The sequence below is a fragment of the Chinchilla lanigera genome, unplaced genomic scaffold (assembly GCF_000276665.1).
Source record: "Chinchilla lanigera isolate Chin_1 unplaced genomic scaffold, ChiLan1.0 scaffold00067, whole genome shotgun sequence".
Taxonomy (NCBI): Eukaryota; Metazoa; Chordata; class Mammalia; order Rodentia; family Chinchillidae; genus Chinchilla; species Chinchilla lanigera.
The window spans coordinates 5345574-5361887 of NW_004955468.1; the positions used below are offsets into that span (position 1 = coordinate 5345574).

The 16314-nt window shown below is 49.6% G+C and overlaps 1 protein-coding gene across 5 annotated transcripts in view; it reads left to right on the forward strand.

Annotated features, from left to right (window-relative positions):
* Ankrd27 (ankyrin repeat domain 27 (VPS9 domain)) overlaps positions 1–16314 on the forward strand; it is a 50147-nt gene that overhangs the window by 30795 nt on the left and 3038 nt on the right. For all 5 annotated transcript variants that reach the window (XM_013522447.1, XM_013522443.1, XM_013522446.1 and 2 more), the window contains exons 16-27: positions 314–396; positions 1499–1614; positions 2791–2883; positions 4197–4394; positions 6193–6252; positions 6364–6483; positions 7770–7814; positions 9794–9916; positions 12855–13052; positions 13769–13888; positions 14704–14865; positions 15792–15903. In XM_013522447.1, the coding sequence (XP_013377901.1) occupies positions 314–396; positions 1499–1614; positions 2791–2883; positions 4197–4394; positions 6193–6252; positions 6364–6483; positions 7770–7814; positions 9794–9916; positions 12855–13052; positions 13769–13888; positions 14704–14865; positions 15792–15903 (1430 nt within the window). The remainder of the gene's footprint in view (positions 1–313; positions 397–1498; positions 1615–2790; positions 2884–4196; positions 4395–6192; positions 6253–6363; positions 6484–7769; positions 7815–9793; positions 9917–12854; positions 13053–13768; positions 13889–14703; positions 14866–15791; positions 15904–16314) is intronic.

A 16314-nucleotide genomic window follows, 5' to 3' on the forward strand; every position in this document is an offset into this window, starting at 1 on the left:
CCTCTGCCTCAGCTTTAAAGGGGGCTTTAGGGGAGGGCAACGTCAGTTTCTCCCAGTAACATTTTTGGTTTCAACAGACTATTGTGCCAGGTGCTGAGCCCTCACAGGCTGGAGCGGGAGGGACACAGGAGCTGTAGGCCTCAGTCCTCTCCTGCAGGAGTCTGAGCAGGGGCTGTATGGTTCCTGATGCAGTGCTCAAGAGACACGTCCTGTTATCCGTCTTCTGGCTCCAGGATACCTGCCTGGTGGCCTGGTCGGAGAGAGGGTTTACCGTGTCAGTCCACTGATGTGCTGTTCTGCGTCTCTGTCCTAGGAGGTTGAACGATCCGTCCGTTGTCACTCCGTTCTCCAGAGATGACAGGGGGCACACGCCTCTGCATGTGGCTGCTCTCTGTGGTACGTGGCCTTAGTCTGGCTCCTGCAGAAAAGGGATGTGTGAGCGAGGTGGCCCAGCACAGGCCTGGCCAACAGGGTGGTGCAGGGCGCTGCATGGTGCACCCCCAGGGCCGGCCAGGGAAGAGCAGCAAATGTCCCACAGACCTTGATAGCCTCTGTGCGACCTCTGTGGCCCTTGTGTGGCTTTTTGGGCCAGAAGAGCATGTCTGTGTGCTTCTTACCCTACAGACACTGCCTGTCACGGCCCTGGGACTGGGAGGTCAGTGAGTAGAGGCTGGAAACCCAGCTATGAGAATGGTCTCAGAATTATCCATTTGGGGTTCTTCTAACTCTGCCTTTAAAAAATAATTTTGAGCCCACCATGGTACTGTATACCTATAATTCCAGCTATTCAGGAGGTTGGGGCAGGAGGACTATGAGTTCAAGTCCAACCTAGGCAAAACATAATGAACTCCCATTCTCCACACTCTCAAAAATATGGGTATTTTTGTGTGTGTGTTTTTGTTGTTGTTATTTTTAGACTGGGTCTCACTATTTAGTTCATATAGTCCTTGACCACTGTGTAGTCCAGACTGTTCTCAGATGTATGGTGATCCTTCTGCCTCAGCCTCCTGAGTGCTGGTTTACAGGTGTGTGCCATCATGCCTGGCTTAAAAATGATTTTGCAGTGCACAACCTCCAATTTTAATTACCGATCAGCTAGAATTTCTGCATCCTTTTGTGTATGTGTGCACAAAATCTGTTGTGTTGCAAGGCTCATATTGCTCTGGACTGTGCTGCTTTTCACTTGTCAGCATTTCAGAGCATTTCTCCTTGTTGATATTTTATTCGACCCTATAAACTGACAGACCATGGTATGCTCCGTGACGGAGGTTCTTTTCCATTGACTTTGATCGCTGAGAGGTGGACCAGGGGTGGGCCCCACCCCTAAGTGTTTTCTGAGTCTGCAGAGCCTGCCTTGACGTTTGCTCTGGCTCCTCTCCAGTAGAAAACAGACATCTTGGCGTGTCTGCTGCCAGACAGAGGTGGGTAAGATGGGTAAGATGTTTTGGGCTTCACATCAGGTGTGGGAAGCTCCTCTCCTCCCTTCTCCACCCTTCAGGGCAGGCGACCCTCATCGACCTCCTGGTTTCCAAGGGTGCTGTGGTGAATGCCACAGACTATCACGGCTCCACTCCACTGCACCTGGCGTGTCAGAGGGGCTACCAGAGCGTGACGGTGAGTGAGGGCCTTGGGTGCTCGCGAGCTTGCTCTGCGTGGTGGCTCCGCCGCTGCTGGCAGTGTCTCCGTGCTGCACCTCCTCTAGCCACTCAGGCAGCGCCGTGGGGGTGGGAGTCAGAGGCGCCCACCTGCGTCCACTGATCCAAGCCGCAGGTTGAGATGTGAGACTTCTGATCACCTGAAGGAAGAGAGAGGGTGGGGCTGGAGGTGTTTTTTTTCCTTTTTAAATCTCTAAACTTTTTCACAGGGTTAAAGCAGTGGCATAGTTTTAATGGTAGCAGAGGTTGAGTATCCCTTATCCTAAATGCTTGAGAGAGTGTTGGGTTTAAGTTTGTTTTAGGTTTTAGAATATTGGCGCATACATAATGAGATATTTTGGGGAATGGAACCCAAGTACAAACACAAAATTCACGTGTGTTTCTTTTTTAAAAATTATTCGTGTTGGCATATGCTCACAATATATGACACTTAGGTTTGTTTTGGGGAATTGGTACGTCTCTAACATATCCCAATCACTTTTATCCACCTTTTCCCCCTCCTCGGCTTCTCCCTCATTTATGTTTGTTTGCTTGTTTGCTTGCTGTCCTGGGGATTGAACCCTAACCCTCACCCTGAGCTACATCACCAGCCCTTTTTTTTTTTTTTTTTTGAGACAGGTTCTCACCAAGTTACTAGGATGCCCAGTTGGGCTCGAACTTGTGAACCTCCTCCCTCAGTCTCCTGGAGTCCTGGGATTACAGGCCAGCACTCCAGGCTTCATTTATGTCTCTTGCATGCCTTGTACACATACTGGAAGGCAACCTTAGCCAGTGTTTTAAGTGCTCCTGTGTTTTGACTTTTACCCACCGCATGCAGTCAGGCATCTAATTGTCTATTTGTGGTGGCGTGTTGGCACTTGGAAAGTTTCAGACTCTGGGAAATGAGGCTGTAGCTTAGCGGTGGAGCACTGCCTCGCACGCACAAGGCCCTGGGCTCCATCGCCTCAGCACCACCCCTCTCCCCAAAAAAGTTTCAGATTGTGGAGCATCTTGGATTTGGGATTTTTTGATTAGGAATGCTCAATCCATGTGCATAAGTATGACTCACATGGGAACAGATGACCTCTGCCCGTGAGACAAAAACACATTTCCAGCGGCCTGCTGGGCTCATTGCTTGTCTTCTGTCCTCCGCCAGCTGCTGCTGCTGCACTACAAGGCCAGCGCCGAGGTGCAGGACAACAACGGCAACACCCCGCTGCACCTGGCCTGCACCTACGGGCACGAGGATGTAAGTGGCGCCTGCCTTCCAGGCGCGGCTGTTTTCACTCTTCATCGCTCCTGGAGCAGTGTGAACTTCCCGCTAGTTTAATGTTGTATTTTGTGTTGATCATTATTGGAACATGGCGTGTGTAATATTTTTAATTTAAAAAATTTAATGTATTACAGATGTTTTATTGAAGTAACAGAAACTAAAACTTAATTGCCCATTATCTTATCCTAAAATTAAGTCATTTTCAGTCATCTCCATTACCATCTGGTTCTTAACTTGGTGCATACTCAAAGTTTCCATTTCATAAGGAACATGTAAGAATTTTATCATTCCCATTTCTGCTTACTATTTTACTGTGCTTGTGTTATTTTTTGCTATCTACTCTCCCCCCCGAATTATGAAAAAATAGATAAATGCATGTGTAAAGTTGAGTCTGGGTTTGGGGTTAATGTACAAAAATGAGATCATACCGTGTACATTTTATGCAACGTGCTTTCCTATCTAGAGTGTCATTAAAATCCCTGGGTCGATCAGCATAGATCTCACCGGGATAACACAGTGATTCGTATGTACCGTGTCAGTGGTCTTCAAGCCCACATACAGGTTCAGGGATTTTGAGGAAAACTCACAATGTAGTCATGCGACCGACAGCTGTGTTCATTACAGCAAAAGACATAGCAAAATCTCCGAGGGAAAAGGCACAGGAATGGTCTGTAGAAAACCAGAGCAGAGCTTCAAACAGTCCTCTGTCTGTGGAGCCACACGGATGTGCTTTATTCCTGCAGCAGTGAGCTGTGGCAGCACACACCAAGTGTCATCTACCAGGGAAGCTTGTTAGGGACTTGGTGCCCAGGACTTTTACTCACACCTGCTCCTCTGAGCATCCTCTGCTCCAGAATGCCACAGTCCTGGGGGAAAGCGGTATGTTCAGCATAAACCACATTGTTGTACACAACGCTGCTTGAGCCACTGGTCAGTTTGGGAACCGTGGATCCCTGCCTCCGTCCGGGGCCTGAGGAACACTGCAGGCCAAGGGACAGTCTGGTGGGCAGGCCGTTAAAGGAGAGCAGTCTCGGGCCTGCTGTGGTGGCTCTGGCCTCTACATGGAGACCTCACAGTTTCAGTCAGCTATTTCTTACTGACTGGCAGTTCTATTTCGAAAACAGCATGGTATCCTGCTCAAGTAATGCGGATCCTGCTGCTTTACTTCGGCTTGGTGCATGGGGGCTCAGCTGAAGCAGGACACGGATGGGGGCCACGGGGGGGGGGGCAGAGATGTTGCCGGGGCTTAGCGTGTTACTAAAAGGTGCCACCTTCCCACTTCCTTGCAGTGTGTGAAGGCTTTGGTGTACTATGACGTGCAGTCCTGCAGACTAGATATCGGCAACGAGAAGGGAGACACGCCTCTTCACATAGCTGCACGTTGGGGTTACCAAGGCATCATCGAGACATTGCTGCAGAACGGGGCACCCACAGAGATCCAGAACAGGCTGAAAGAGACGGCGCTGAAGTGCGCATTAAACTCAAAGGTATCTGTTCGTCTCTGAGCAGCATCTGACTGTAAAAAATCAGTGTCCATAGATTGGCCTTGCTGGGCGAATGTGCCTGAAGGTGGGGCTTGGCCTGTACCTTCTCTGCTCCATTTGGGACGTTTTTGTTAATTGTTTTACTTATTTAGATTATTTTCGATTTTACTAGCATTTTTTCTCAGCGTTGTGCTAAGAGCACACAGCTCCTGGCTGACCTGGCCTGGCATCTGAATGCTGTGGACTTGCTCCCAGCAGTGGACTGGGTGACAGTTGGGACCCAGGGTGAGAGGCGCAGAGACAGGGAACGGGGCAGTAAAAGCAGTACATGTCCTATCTCTGCTTACTATCACTTCATCTTCAGCTTCTTTCTTTTCTTTCTTGTTTTTGTTTTTGTTTTTTGAGACAGGGTCTTGCTATGTAGTACAGGCTGGTCTTGAATTCACTATTTAGCCCAGCCTGGTCTTGAACTTGCAGCAATCCTCCTGCCTCAGCCTCCCGAGTGCTGGGACTACAGGCTTGTACCACCATGTCCGGCTAGAAGGTTTATTTTCATTCGGGCAGTGCTGAACCTCACTTGGTATAGTTTCTTCCATCAAGGATTTGTAATGAGTTCGCACACCTTTTTGTGGTAGTGATTTCTGGAAACATGACTTTGGCAGCCTATATGAAAGTGTCCACTGCTCAGGGTGGGGAAGAAGGCAGCTTATGGGGACTGGTTCCTTATGTCCAACAGCCCAGCACCACCCTGGTGGAAGGGGTACCCTAGGAGAAACAGGTCGGCAGTTTGCTGAGGGAGGCCAGGGCCACTGCTTTCCCTGGGAATTCATGGCCCATATAAGTGACTGTTTTAGAAGAGGGCTCCAATTAATACCCCTGCACACAGGTCCAACGTTCTGCCTTTTGTTGTTTTCCTGGCTCTCTCTGCTTATTTCCAATTCAGGGAGTTCCTTTATCTTATTCACATCTTATTCTGGGAGTAGCACAGTTTTCATCTATTTTTGAACCACTTTGTTGAGGTTGACATAGGTAAAGCTGTGCATATTCCAGTTAGACAACTCGGTGGATCTGGAGCTAAGTACACCCCCGTGAAGCAATGCCCAAAGTCTGTGCTGGAAGCATTGCCATCACCAGCATACCCTCCCATTATTCGTTGCCGCTGCTTCTGTGTGTGTGGTAAGAACCCTTAGCCTTAGGTCTAGAGTAGCACTGGTGTGGAAGGGTTGCACCTTTCCTCCTAGCTGCAGGGGCCTCAGCTGTGCTGCTCTGATCATGTATAAGGTCCTGCGTTGTAGCAACCGAGAAGAGTGAGCTGATGCCCTGGGCCGGTATTGAGACACCGCAGCAGGAGGGTCCTCTGTCACTGTGGCTGCGCAGAGGCCTGCCTGCAGGGAGAGTGGCAGAGGAGAGAACGGGCTGCCTTCTTGGCCTGACTCTGGGCTTTCCCTGCTTGAGGCCAGTGGGTCCCAGTAGGACTGTCACACTCGACACTGTGGATAGATGGCTGGGCCAGACTGGGAACTTTGAGACCCTGGGTACAAAGCTCTGCCTCGCTGTTGGACAGAGAAGAGTGCAGTACAAGGGCAGGAAAGGCCTGAATGTCCGGTGTGATACTGACTGCATTCCCACTGCACTGGGGCTTCGGTTTGCCTTCTGTCCAAGGGCATGGCTGGGCTGCAGGGCCTCAGGTTCTTGCTGTGCTGGCATTCTATGGGGACAGGTGGGCAGGGGACTGTGGGTGATGGCCCTTTGTTATTGCCCATCTTGTTCACTGCTTTTCATGCCCCGTGTGTCCTCCTAGATCCTGTCTATCATGGAAGCCCATCATCTGTCCTTTGAAAGGAGGCGGAAGCCTTCTGAGGTGAGTCACCTGGGCGCGCTAGCTGGGGAGACTGGAGCTCCAGACCCCTCTGTCATCCTCATGTGTCTGTGTACCCGTGTCCCTTCTCTTGCCTGGACTCACTTCCTACAGGTCCCTGCACTGTCCCCTCAGCACTCTGTGGATTCCATCAGCCAGGGCTCCTCTGCCTCCAGCTTCTCCTCCGTGTCGGCGAGCTCCAGACAAGAGGAGTCCAAGAAGGACTACAGAGAGGTGAGTCTTCTTCTCACCTCTGGTAGAATAGAAGAATGGTGAAGAGGAGACATGGTGGCTGTGGCATTATGGTGGCCAGTCAAAGTGCCATAGCCTGAGCTGGGTATGGTGGCCCATTCCCGTAATCATGGTACTCTGAGAGGCTGAGGCAGGAGGATTGCAAGTTTGAATCCAGCTTGGGCCACTTAATGACTTAGGGAGGCCCTGTCAAAAAAAAGCATGTGAAGTGGGGACAGTGGCAGGGGTCACGGAGGACGTATCAGTGCAGAGACTCTGTGTTCGATCCCTAGTACTGCAGAAACACAACCCATAACCTGATGAGAGTTGCCCATCAGCCTGCTCCCCTGTTAGTGGAGCAGCTGCTTCTGCTGAGGCCAAGATCAGTGCCTTGCCGATGGCCCAGCCACACCTCATGTTGCTTTTCACTTCTGGGCCCTCCCAGCGTCCTCCCTCAGCCGCTTGGTGAACTGTGTGTATGAGAGAAGGAGAAAAAGACAGAAGCAGAGAGTATATTCTAAGGAAGATACAAGCAGGCCGCCTGCCAGGCCACTGGTTTCAGACCTTTTGCAAAGTACATTCTCTGCTCTCCATCCCAAACCATAAGCACCCCTACTAATGATCTGATCCGTTTGATCGCTGACTGCTTAGAGAAAATAAGAATTGACTCAACCCACGCGTCCCCAAGCCCCACGCTGTGACCCGTTCTCAGAGGCCAGCAAGCTTAGTCTGTGCAGAGCAACCACAAAGGAAGCCAAGAGGCGTGGTCCACAGGCTAACAGAGGCCTGAAATCTTCAGGGAGGGAGGGGGTGTCCCCTCTGGGCCCTCAGCTAGTAGTTAATGAGAGCAGAGTATGTGTAGTTCTGACTCACGGGGTGCCTGGCTTCTTAAAAAAGCAGTATACACCACGATCACCATCATCTCACCTTTCTACAGACTAGTAATTAAGAGCTTTGATGGTTTTGTTTTGTTCCTTTTTTGAGACAAGTCTCACTATGAAGTCCAGGCTGGCCTCAAACTTGAGATCCTCCTGCTTCAGCCTCTTGAGCGCTGGGACGACAGGTGTGTGCTACCATGTGTAGCTAATAGTTACATTTTATGTGTCTTAAATGAATGGATTTTTCCCACAATGCTCTTTTGGAGCAATTTTAGGGATATGTTGGAAAGGTATTAAGCCATTAAACACATCAGGAGACAGACAAAGGCTATTTACTATGTTTTCAGAATGTTTATTGTTATTTTATTATTAAAATCCTTTTCCTAGTACTCTTTTCTTCCTTTTATTAAGGTAGAAAAGCTTTTAAGAGCAGTTGCCGATGGAGACCTGGAGATGGTGAGTCTTTCAACAAGAATTTTAAGAAGCTGGCTCTCAGTCCAAAGCTACACCTGTGTTCCCGTCTCCAGTCTCGGCTCGGGGTGGTGCGTGTCGTGTGTGCTGGTAGCGGCTGTGTCGTATTTTCCAAACGAGTAAGGAGGCCCAGAATGAAGACATGCCTGCTCCAGGGCTGGTGAGATGTGGGCAAAACCAGACCGTGCCCGGTGGCCTAGACAGTGCAGGGTCACAGGGAGAGGAGGAAATGGCAGAGACCAAGGCCAAGCCCAGAGCCCTGAGTGGGGCTGCAGTTGGAGGCGGCTCTGGCTCTGGGCTGGGGCTGAGGTCGGAGGCTTGGGGCTCCGAGTCACAGGCAGGGGTCTGGCTGCTCTAGCTTGTGACTTGTGGGAAGGCATCTGTCCCCATCACTGCCAAAGCACTGGGCACGTCTGATAAGATCAGGGGACACCAGAGATGGGAGATACCTAAGGGCCGTGTCTCCTGGCTTTCCTTTGGCTTCCTGAAAGAATGCCGTGCGTGCGGTACTGGGGATGGAATCCAGCACCGTCTCACTGAGCTGCATTCCCAGCCCTTGTTTTAGTTTCTGTTCTGAGACAGAGTCTTACCAAGTTGCCCAGGCTGGGCTGGAACTTGTGATTCTCCTGCTTCAGCCTCAAAAAGTGCTAGGATCACAGGCATGCACCACCACGGCCAGCCTCTGTCTGCCACTTTTAATGGAGTAGTAAGTCAGGTGCTTGCCCATTTAGAAGCTCTGAATAAATCATCTTCCGTGAGTGCTTTACAGTGATGTGTGTTTCAAGGGTGCTTTTCACCGAGTGAGTAGCCTGAGGTGGTGAACAGAAATTGCTGGAGTCCGATTCCTCCTGCCTCTGGGATGAACACAGCCCCACAGGTCCGTGAGAGTGACACAGAGCCTCTGGGGCACGTGAGTGTCAGTGTCTGGCCAAGGCTGAGAGCACCCAGCATCCTTTGTGGAGATAGGAGTGTGTCAGGTGTGAGCCCCGCACAGCCAGTGGAGAGGCGCTTGTGACTGTCCTGTGTTCTGGTGCATCTGCTCTGTGCGGTGGCAGGTGGACAGGGGCCGCTGCCCGGTGCCCTGAGTTGTACTCAGACTGGCCTCACGTTTGATTGCTGTCCAAACCCCTACCCAGGCCACCTGCCCAGCAGGTGCCTACCCTGACTTTTCCCCTGCTCTCCAAGAGGAGCGGCCCATGGCCTGTGTTGCCTAGGCCAATAGAGGCTGCATAGAGGCTTGGGGAGTGTTCGTTATCAGGGGTGTGGAAGAGACCTGGAATGCTGAGCACTGGAAGCAGTAGGGGTTCTCCCAGAACAAACTGTCCTTCCTTGTAGCACTTAGAACTGGACCTAGAATGCATTAACATGCTTTATTCTCTGCCATCTGCCATCCCAGAAACCAGTCCTTCTGGAACAGAAATTTGCCCCATTTGGGGATCTAAAGCACACTAGTGGCAGGACACTGGTGTGGAGTCCAGGTGCCTTCAAGTGGGTCTCACTGCCCAGCTGGTTGTACGCTCTGGGACGGGGTGTGTTCTGTCGGTAAGAAGGGCAGGCTCTGGAGCTGCCTCTGGGGTACGGAACGCATACAGCTGGGGAACGGAAGGGGGCACACTCAGCAGGTGCCAGACAGGTGTGAAACCTGAGACTCCGGCATGCCCCTTTGTGAGATAGAAGCTAACAGGAGCTGCAACACGGTAGGTAAATCCTTCTCCGTCCTCTGCAGCTGTGCACCAACCAGTGCGTCTGGCTTTGAGTTCATTTTTATTCAAGGAATTTGTAAAGGCCTGGGCACAGATGAGTCTGCAGTGGGGAGCAGGAGCCATTTATAAATCGCTTTGGTGGCTGAGGAAGGAAGTGCACGTCCCAACGCGGGGCAGTCCAGGCTGTGTGTGTGGCCCCCGAGCCTGTGAAGGTGTGAGGGTGATTTTCAGCTCCTGTTTCTCCTTACTGTCCAACACCAGGTGCGGTACCTTTTGGAGTGGACGGAAGAGGACCTGGACGAAGTGGAGGATGCTGTCGGTGTGGTGGATCTTGAATTCTGTCACCCCCTGTGCCAGTGCCCCAAATGTGCTCCAGCTCAAAAGGTTTGGCTTTGCCTCTGTTAGAAGTGGGGAGGCAAATTCTTTCCTCCCCTTTGGAAAGTCATCCACTGCTCATCCAGATAACCAGTGCGGGGCTATGAGAAGGGGTCTCCTGAGATGTGCCGGGGACTAACCAGCTGAGGGTGGGAAGAAACCAGCACCAGGTCGGGATGTGGCTTGGGCTGCCCGAGTTCTGCGCTGGCAGGTGAGTGGGCTGGCACATCCCCACCGCTTAGGTCTCAGCTGCGCTCCGGGCCCCGGTAGCAAGGCAGGAGTTTATGAGCAGAGGCACCTGAGGGTGTCTGTCCCTGTGCTCGAGTTCCTTTGCTCGGTTGGTTGGTTCGCCCTTCCTGGGGATCCTTGTGCTAGTAAAGAGAGATCCCTTGGACCTTTAACTCAGTTTCCCCCAAGGCAGGCATCTTGCAAAATACAGTAAGAAAATCACAACCAGGATGCGAATATAATCCACTGATCTTGAGATTTTCTGTTTTACTTGTGCTTATTTGTGCGTTTAATTTTATACAGTTTTGTCACACTTGTGGACACTTACAGGTTTGCATATCCACAGTAACATTCGAGAACAGTTTTCTCAACACAAGAAGAATCACTCGTGTCCTTTTGTAACTGTACCTAACCCTCTCCCCGTCACCCCCGCCCCCTTTGGCCTGACCCCTGGGAACCACTAATTGGCCTGTGCCTGTCCTCCCAGCTACTTAGCTCTGCGTGCTGGGAGTGCACAGTGCACCGCTGTGCCTGGCCATGAGTTAACTTTATACAAGTTGTGAGATTTGTGTTGAAGTTGTTTATTTGCCTGTGGATGTCCACTTGCTCTGACGCCTCCACGGAGTGGCTGTTGCACCTCAGTTGTATCATCTATTTGTGGGTTCTTCGCTCTGTTCCTTGATCTGTGTCGCTCACACTGGTGCACAGTCTCCAGTGCTCTGTAGTGAGTCTTAACACTGGGCAGATTGCATCCTCCTAATCTGTACTCTTCTGCTAGGATTGTGGTAGCTCTTCTAGGGCCCGGGCCTTTCCATCTACATTTGATAATAAGCTTGCATATGCTTACAAAAAAAAAAAAAAAAACCTCTGGGATTTTGATAGGAATTACATTAAATCTATATAGATTGGGGAAAAATAACACCTCTGTGATGCAGAGTCATCAGGGAACATGGCCCATCTCTCCAAGTACTGTGGCCTGGGATTTCTTTCAACATTTTGTGATTTGTAGCATACATACCCTGCCTTTTGTGGAAGTACTTCCTTTTGAGCAGTTGCTGTGTGTCTCCTGTGTACTTCTGTGTAGCTTACTAGAGGTGTGAACATCCCCTTCTAAGAAAATGAATTTGCCTTCACAAAAGAGTGGTGTTTTCCTGTTTTGAGACGATACCTTATTAAGACAGCTTCAAAAAATAGGGAAAAAAAAAAAAAAGACAGCTGTGGGGTTACTCTACCCTAAGAATGCTGAAAACACCTACAGGTTTCATCCACCTGCAGCTTTCATTTGAGGCTAAGCTGGCCACTGAGGATGTGCCGGTTGGATCTGTCCCCGAGCTGCTGGGTGTGTGCACTCCGTCCCCAGACCCATCTCCTCAGGCGGCTGCTGTGAAAAGCAGGAGCTGAGAGGCAGATGCTGTTCCAGGGGAGCCTGGTGGCGGCGTGCGGGCGGCCAGCAGCACTTACCGTGTCCTTGCTTCTGTTCTCTGTTGTTTACCTACTTGCTGTGCTTCTAGCCCACAGCTCACAAGTTGTAGCAAAGAAATGGGAGACTTGTTTGGATAAAGTCTTACACTCCCTGCTCCCCTAAAACCCCCTTGATAAACATCTTTTTAAGTTCTCAAAGACTGACCATTTGTTTACTTGTCTTTTCTGTGAAAGGGTCTCCTCAGATCTTCTGCCTATTTATTTATTAAGATGGACTATCTTCTTGAGCTTTTTTTAAAAATTAAGTTCTGGTTGATCCAAGTACTTTGAGATCTACGTATTGCAAACATTTTTCCCCATTCTGCAACTTGCTCTTTCATCTTCTTAATCAAGTCTTTCAAAGCGCAAACATTTAAAGTTTTTATTAAGTCCAGTTTATCAAGCTTTTAGTTTTTGCATCTTCTCTAAGGAATCTTTATCTACCCCAGTACTGTAAAGATTATTTCTTTTCTTTTTTTTGGGCATGAAGTCTCAATATGTCCAGATTGGATGGACTTGAACTTGCTATGTAGTTCAGGCTGGCCTTGAACTTGTGACCCTCCTAACTCAGCCTCCCAAGTGCTTAGATTACAGATGTGTGCCACCATGCCTGGCTAAGAAGCTTCGTAGTTTATAGCTGGGCATGGTGACACATGCCTGTTATCCTTGCACGCAGGAGGGTGAAGTGGGATCACCACAAGTTTGAGACCAGCCTGGGTTACATACTGAGTTCAAGACCAGCCTAAACTACATAGTTATACTCTGTGTATTAATAAATAAATAAGCAAGCTTTATAGTTGAAGCTTTTACTTGTCTGTGATGGCTGTTGATTTCTGTGTTTGGAAGGAGAAAGGGCTGATGTGCCACATTTCCCTGTGTGGATAGCCAGTTGTTCCAGCACCAGCACTGACTTACCTTGTTGAATCACCTGGTATAACAGGGCATCGTTTCAGCAGGCTTGCTTATTAAAAATAGAAGTTAATCATTTGGTATATCACATCTTTCTAAAGTAAAAGGGGAGCCGAGACTTTATCTCAGCAGCACAGCGCCTGCCTGGCAAGTGTGAGGTTGAAAGTTCAATCCTGGTACCCGCCCCCTCAAAAAAAAGTAACAGGGATTCATCTAGAGACGTGATTCTGGATCCCACTGTGATCCCGCATTCTTCACAGGAGCAGGGATGGCGGGCAGATGGCCTCTATTCCTTCAGCTTGGTTTGTGGACATTAATGACATTTCTGTTTCATGTCTGAAATTACTAGAAGCTGGCAAAAATTCCTGCCAGTGGGCTTGGGGTGAATGTGACCAACCAGGACGGCTCTTCCCCGCTGCACGTCGCTGCCCTGCATGGTCGAGTGGACCTCATCCCCCTCCTGTTGAAGCATGGTGCCGACCCGAGTGCCAGGAACACAAACCAAGCTGTGCCCCTCCACCTGGCCTGCCAGAAGGGCCACTTTCAGGTATGGGCTCTGTCTCTCAGGTGGCGTGGAGGTGCTTGCTCCTGGATGAACTCACTGGGTGGGATTGTGCAGAGGGCCGGGGCTCAGGGGCAGCAGCAGGACTCCTTTCTTCCGCCCTGAGATTAGAGATGCATGTGCCCCGCTGCAGCAGAGCACAGAACTGTGGTCCTCTCTCAGGAAGAGCCAGCCCTGCTCCACTGCCATTTACATCTGGGGTGGAGGGGTCTCATTCTGAGCCGTCTCCTATGCTCAAGTGTTGGGTTACCTTACCACTTTATGTCTGTGCCGAACAGCTCAGTAAGGCATGGCCCCGTAAGAGGGGTTCAAGAAAAAAGTTGGGAGTGATTGATCCTGTGGTTTTGGGGGAAATTACCTATGTGTATATTCTTTCATTTTCCTCAGTTCCACTGTAAGCTTACAGACCAGTCCATGTCGCCCCTGAACTAGCAGAGTGCTTCTGGCTCCAGCTCCCTAATCTGTTTGATTGGAGTTGTGATCCCAGCTCTCCGCAGGCAAGAGATAAAGATGAAGTGGAAACAGTGGTGCCCAGCACACTGCCTCGGAGCCAATGTCCCTCCCCTCTCCGTTGCTGTCCTTTCTCCCGAGGGTCAGCCGCATCTGAAAATCCTCAATTAAGCTTAGAGAAGAGTCAGTTTCAAGTTAGAGGGTTTCTTCTTATAAATGTTAACTGAGGTTGAAACTTTTTTCCTGCCTAGGTGGTGAAATACCTACTGGATTCTAATACAAAACCCAATAAGAAGGATTTAAGTGGAAACACACCCCTCATTTATGCCTGCTCTGGGGGCCATCACGAAGTCGCAGCACTGCTCTTACAGGTCAGGGCCCCTCCCACTGCCCACGATTCTGCCAGGCGGGTGGGTGAAGGCCTCAGCGCCCATGCGGTGTGTCAGGGCTCGGCCCTGAAGACTTCGGCTTTTTCTCAAGGTCTGGCCTGGCCGGATTTCCCACTGCTGCACCAAGGTGTTATTTGCAAGTCAAGCCAAGTGGTCTTGGTTCTCTGCCACTCTCTCCTCTTGCTGCATGTTACTGTCCATGGCAGAGCAGAGTCTAAAGCAGCAGGAAAACCTGGCTCGTCCATAACCTTCCTGCTCAAAGCAACTCATTATGGTGGACTTTGAAAAATGCGTGTGGTTTAGATCAGTGAAGTTTTCCATTTAATGTAGAAAACTGTTCATTAAAGCCTTGACTTTTAATGGTCAAGTACCTACTGGATGTACCACAGTAGTTTTAAATTTTTTTTGGTGATACTGGGGATTGAACCCAGGGGCATGCTACCACTGAGCTACGTCCCCCAAACCCTTTCTAAAATTTTCTGAAATGGAGTCTTGCTAAGTTGTCTGTACACTACACTTGACCTTGTGATCCTTCTGCCTCAGCCTCCCCAGTAGCTGTGATTATAGGCATGTGCCATTTTTTTTGAACTATTACTGATCTGTACATTTAAGTGGTTTGTTTTTTCTGTTGTAATGGTAAGTGCTGCTGTGAACATCTTTGTCCATCAATCTTTTTTCTTAGACTTTCAGAAGAATTTCAGAGATACGGAAAACAATTAAGTACTACATACTTACCACCTAGATTCTGCATTCGCATTTTGTCCCATGAATCTTGACTCTGCTGTTTCTCTTTCTAGCATGGGGCCTCCATTAATGCTTCTAACAATAAGGGCAACACAGCCCTGCATGAGGCTGTGATAGAAAAGCACGTCTTCGTGGTGGAGCTGCTTCTGCTTCACGGCGCTTCGGTGCATGTCCTCAACAAGCGACAGCGCACAGCTATAGACTGCGCCGAGCAGGTGAGCAGGGACAGCCGGAGATCTGGGGTCCCAAGCTCCCCTGCAGCTCAGTGTTGGAATAAGATTCTTAATAGCCACAGCCACTGAGATTTTTAGAACTGGTGTGCCAGACACCTGCTTGTGTCCCTGGTCAGGACACGGCAGCTCAGGGAGCCAGGAACTGTCCTTTCAGGGGTAGCTTTCCAAGGGCTGGCTGCAGGTGCCCCCACCCTCGGCCCCAGTAGGTGCCCTCACACCCTCACTGCGCAGCTAGTGCTTGAGGGGAGTAGTGAGGTACAACACCCTGGTTCCACTGGTCCCTGAAGCTCGATGCAGAAAGCGTGTTGAGTTTGTGGGTTTCGAACTCGAGTTCTGTGAGAAGCGTGACTGCAGTTTGCCACTCTTCAGTGCGGTGGGTGTTTGTCATGGACAAAGGTGAGACGCCCTCGTCTCTTGGGAGAAGGTAGCTCTTTCTGCTCTGGTTTTCACAGTGAATCTTCATCTAGTTTTCTACTCAGAATGGACAGCTGGAAAGCCTGTCAAATGATCGAAGTGGGATGTTGGCGTCCCCATGAACCCAACTCAGCAATAGACCTCTTGATTTTTAATTTCCAGTGACCTTTCTTTAACAGAATGGAAGTATTTTAGTTTAATACTTTTTCAAATGCTGTGCTTTATTGAGTACTTATTATGTGCTGGTCCTATTATCACCATCCCAACGACATGGAGCAGTTACAGCCACAGCCTCAAGTGCCCTGCAGAGCACAGCCAGGCTGCAGATACAGGGTTGCCTTTATCACTGGGCTTTCTGGCCTCAAAATTTTGTTTGTAGTTGCTTCTGAGCTTTTTTTTTGGTCTAGCCACACTAACACTTAAAGAGAAAACAAGTAATAATCTGCTAAGAAAAGCTAAAAAATTGTGTTACATTTTTCCCTTTTAAATTGTAGAATTCAAAAATAATGGAGTTACTTGAAGTAGTCCCAAGCTGCGTTGCCTCATTAGAGGATGATGCCGAAACAGACCACAAGGACAGCGTGACTGTTAAGATCAGGAAGAAATGTAAGGACTTACAGTCTTGAACTCTTCACTTGGGTCTGTTTGGAAATTCACGGGTAGCTAATGGTTTTGACTGTGAGTGTGAAACGTAATTGTCATGACTGGGAGGGACATAGGAACCACAGAAGTGGATGTCACATCCTGAGTTTTCCGATGAAGGGAGAGCAAAGTGTTTTAAAATTAGCTCTCTGGCTGATTGTTAGGCTGTTCCCTGAGGAAATAAGGTAGATACTCTCAGCTTGCCTGAAGGTTTAGGCCTCCACTTACCACATGGCAAGGAGAGACCTCTGGTAGATTCTCTCATGCCTCGTGCCAAAGCCAGGTGCTATGCACATGTCCTGGACACCCAGGGTAATGCTACCTTTAAAGTTTTCTGTTTGCCTGTTTTGTTTTCCAGCTAGGCAAGTGCTCTAG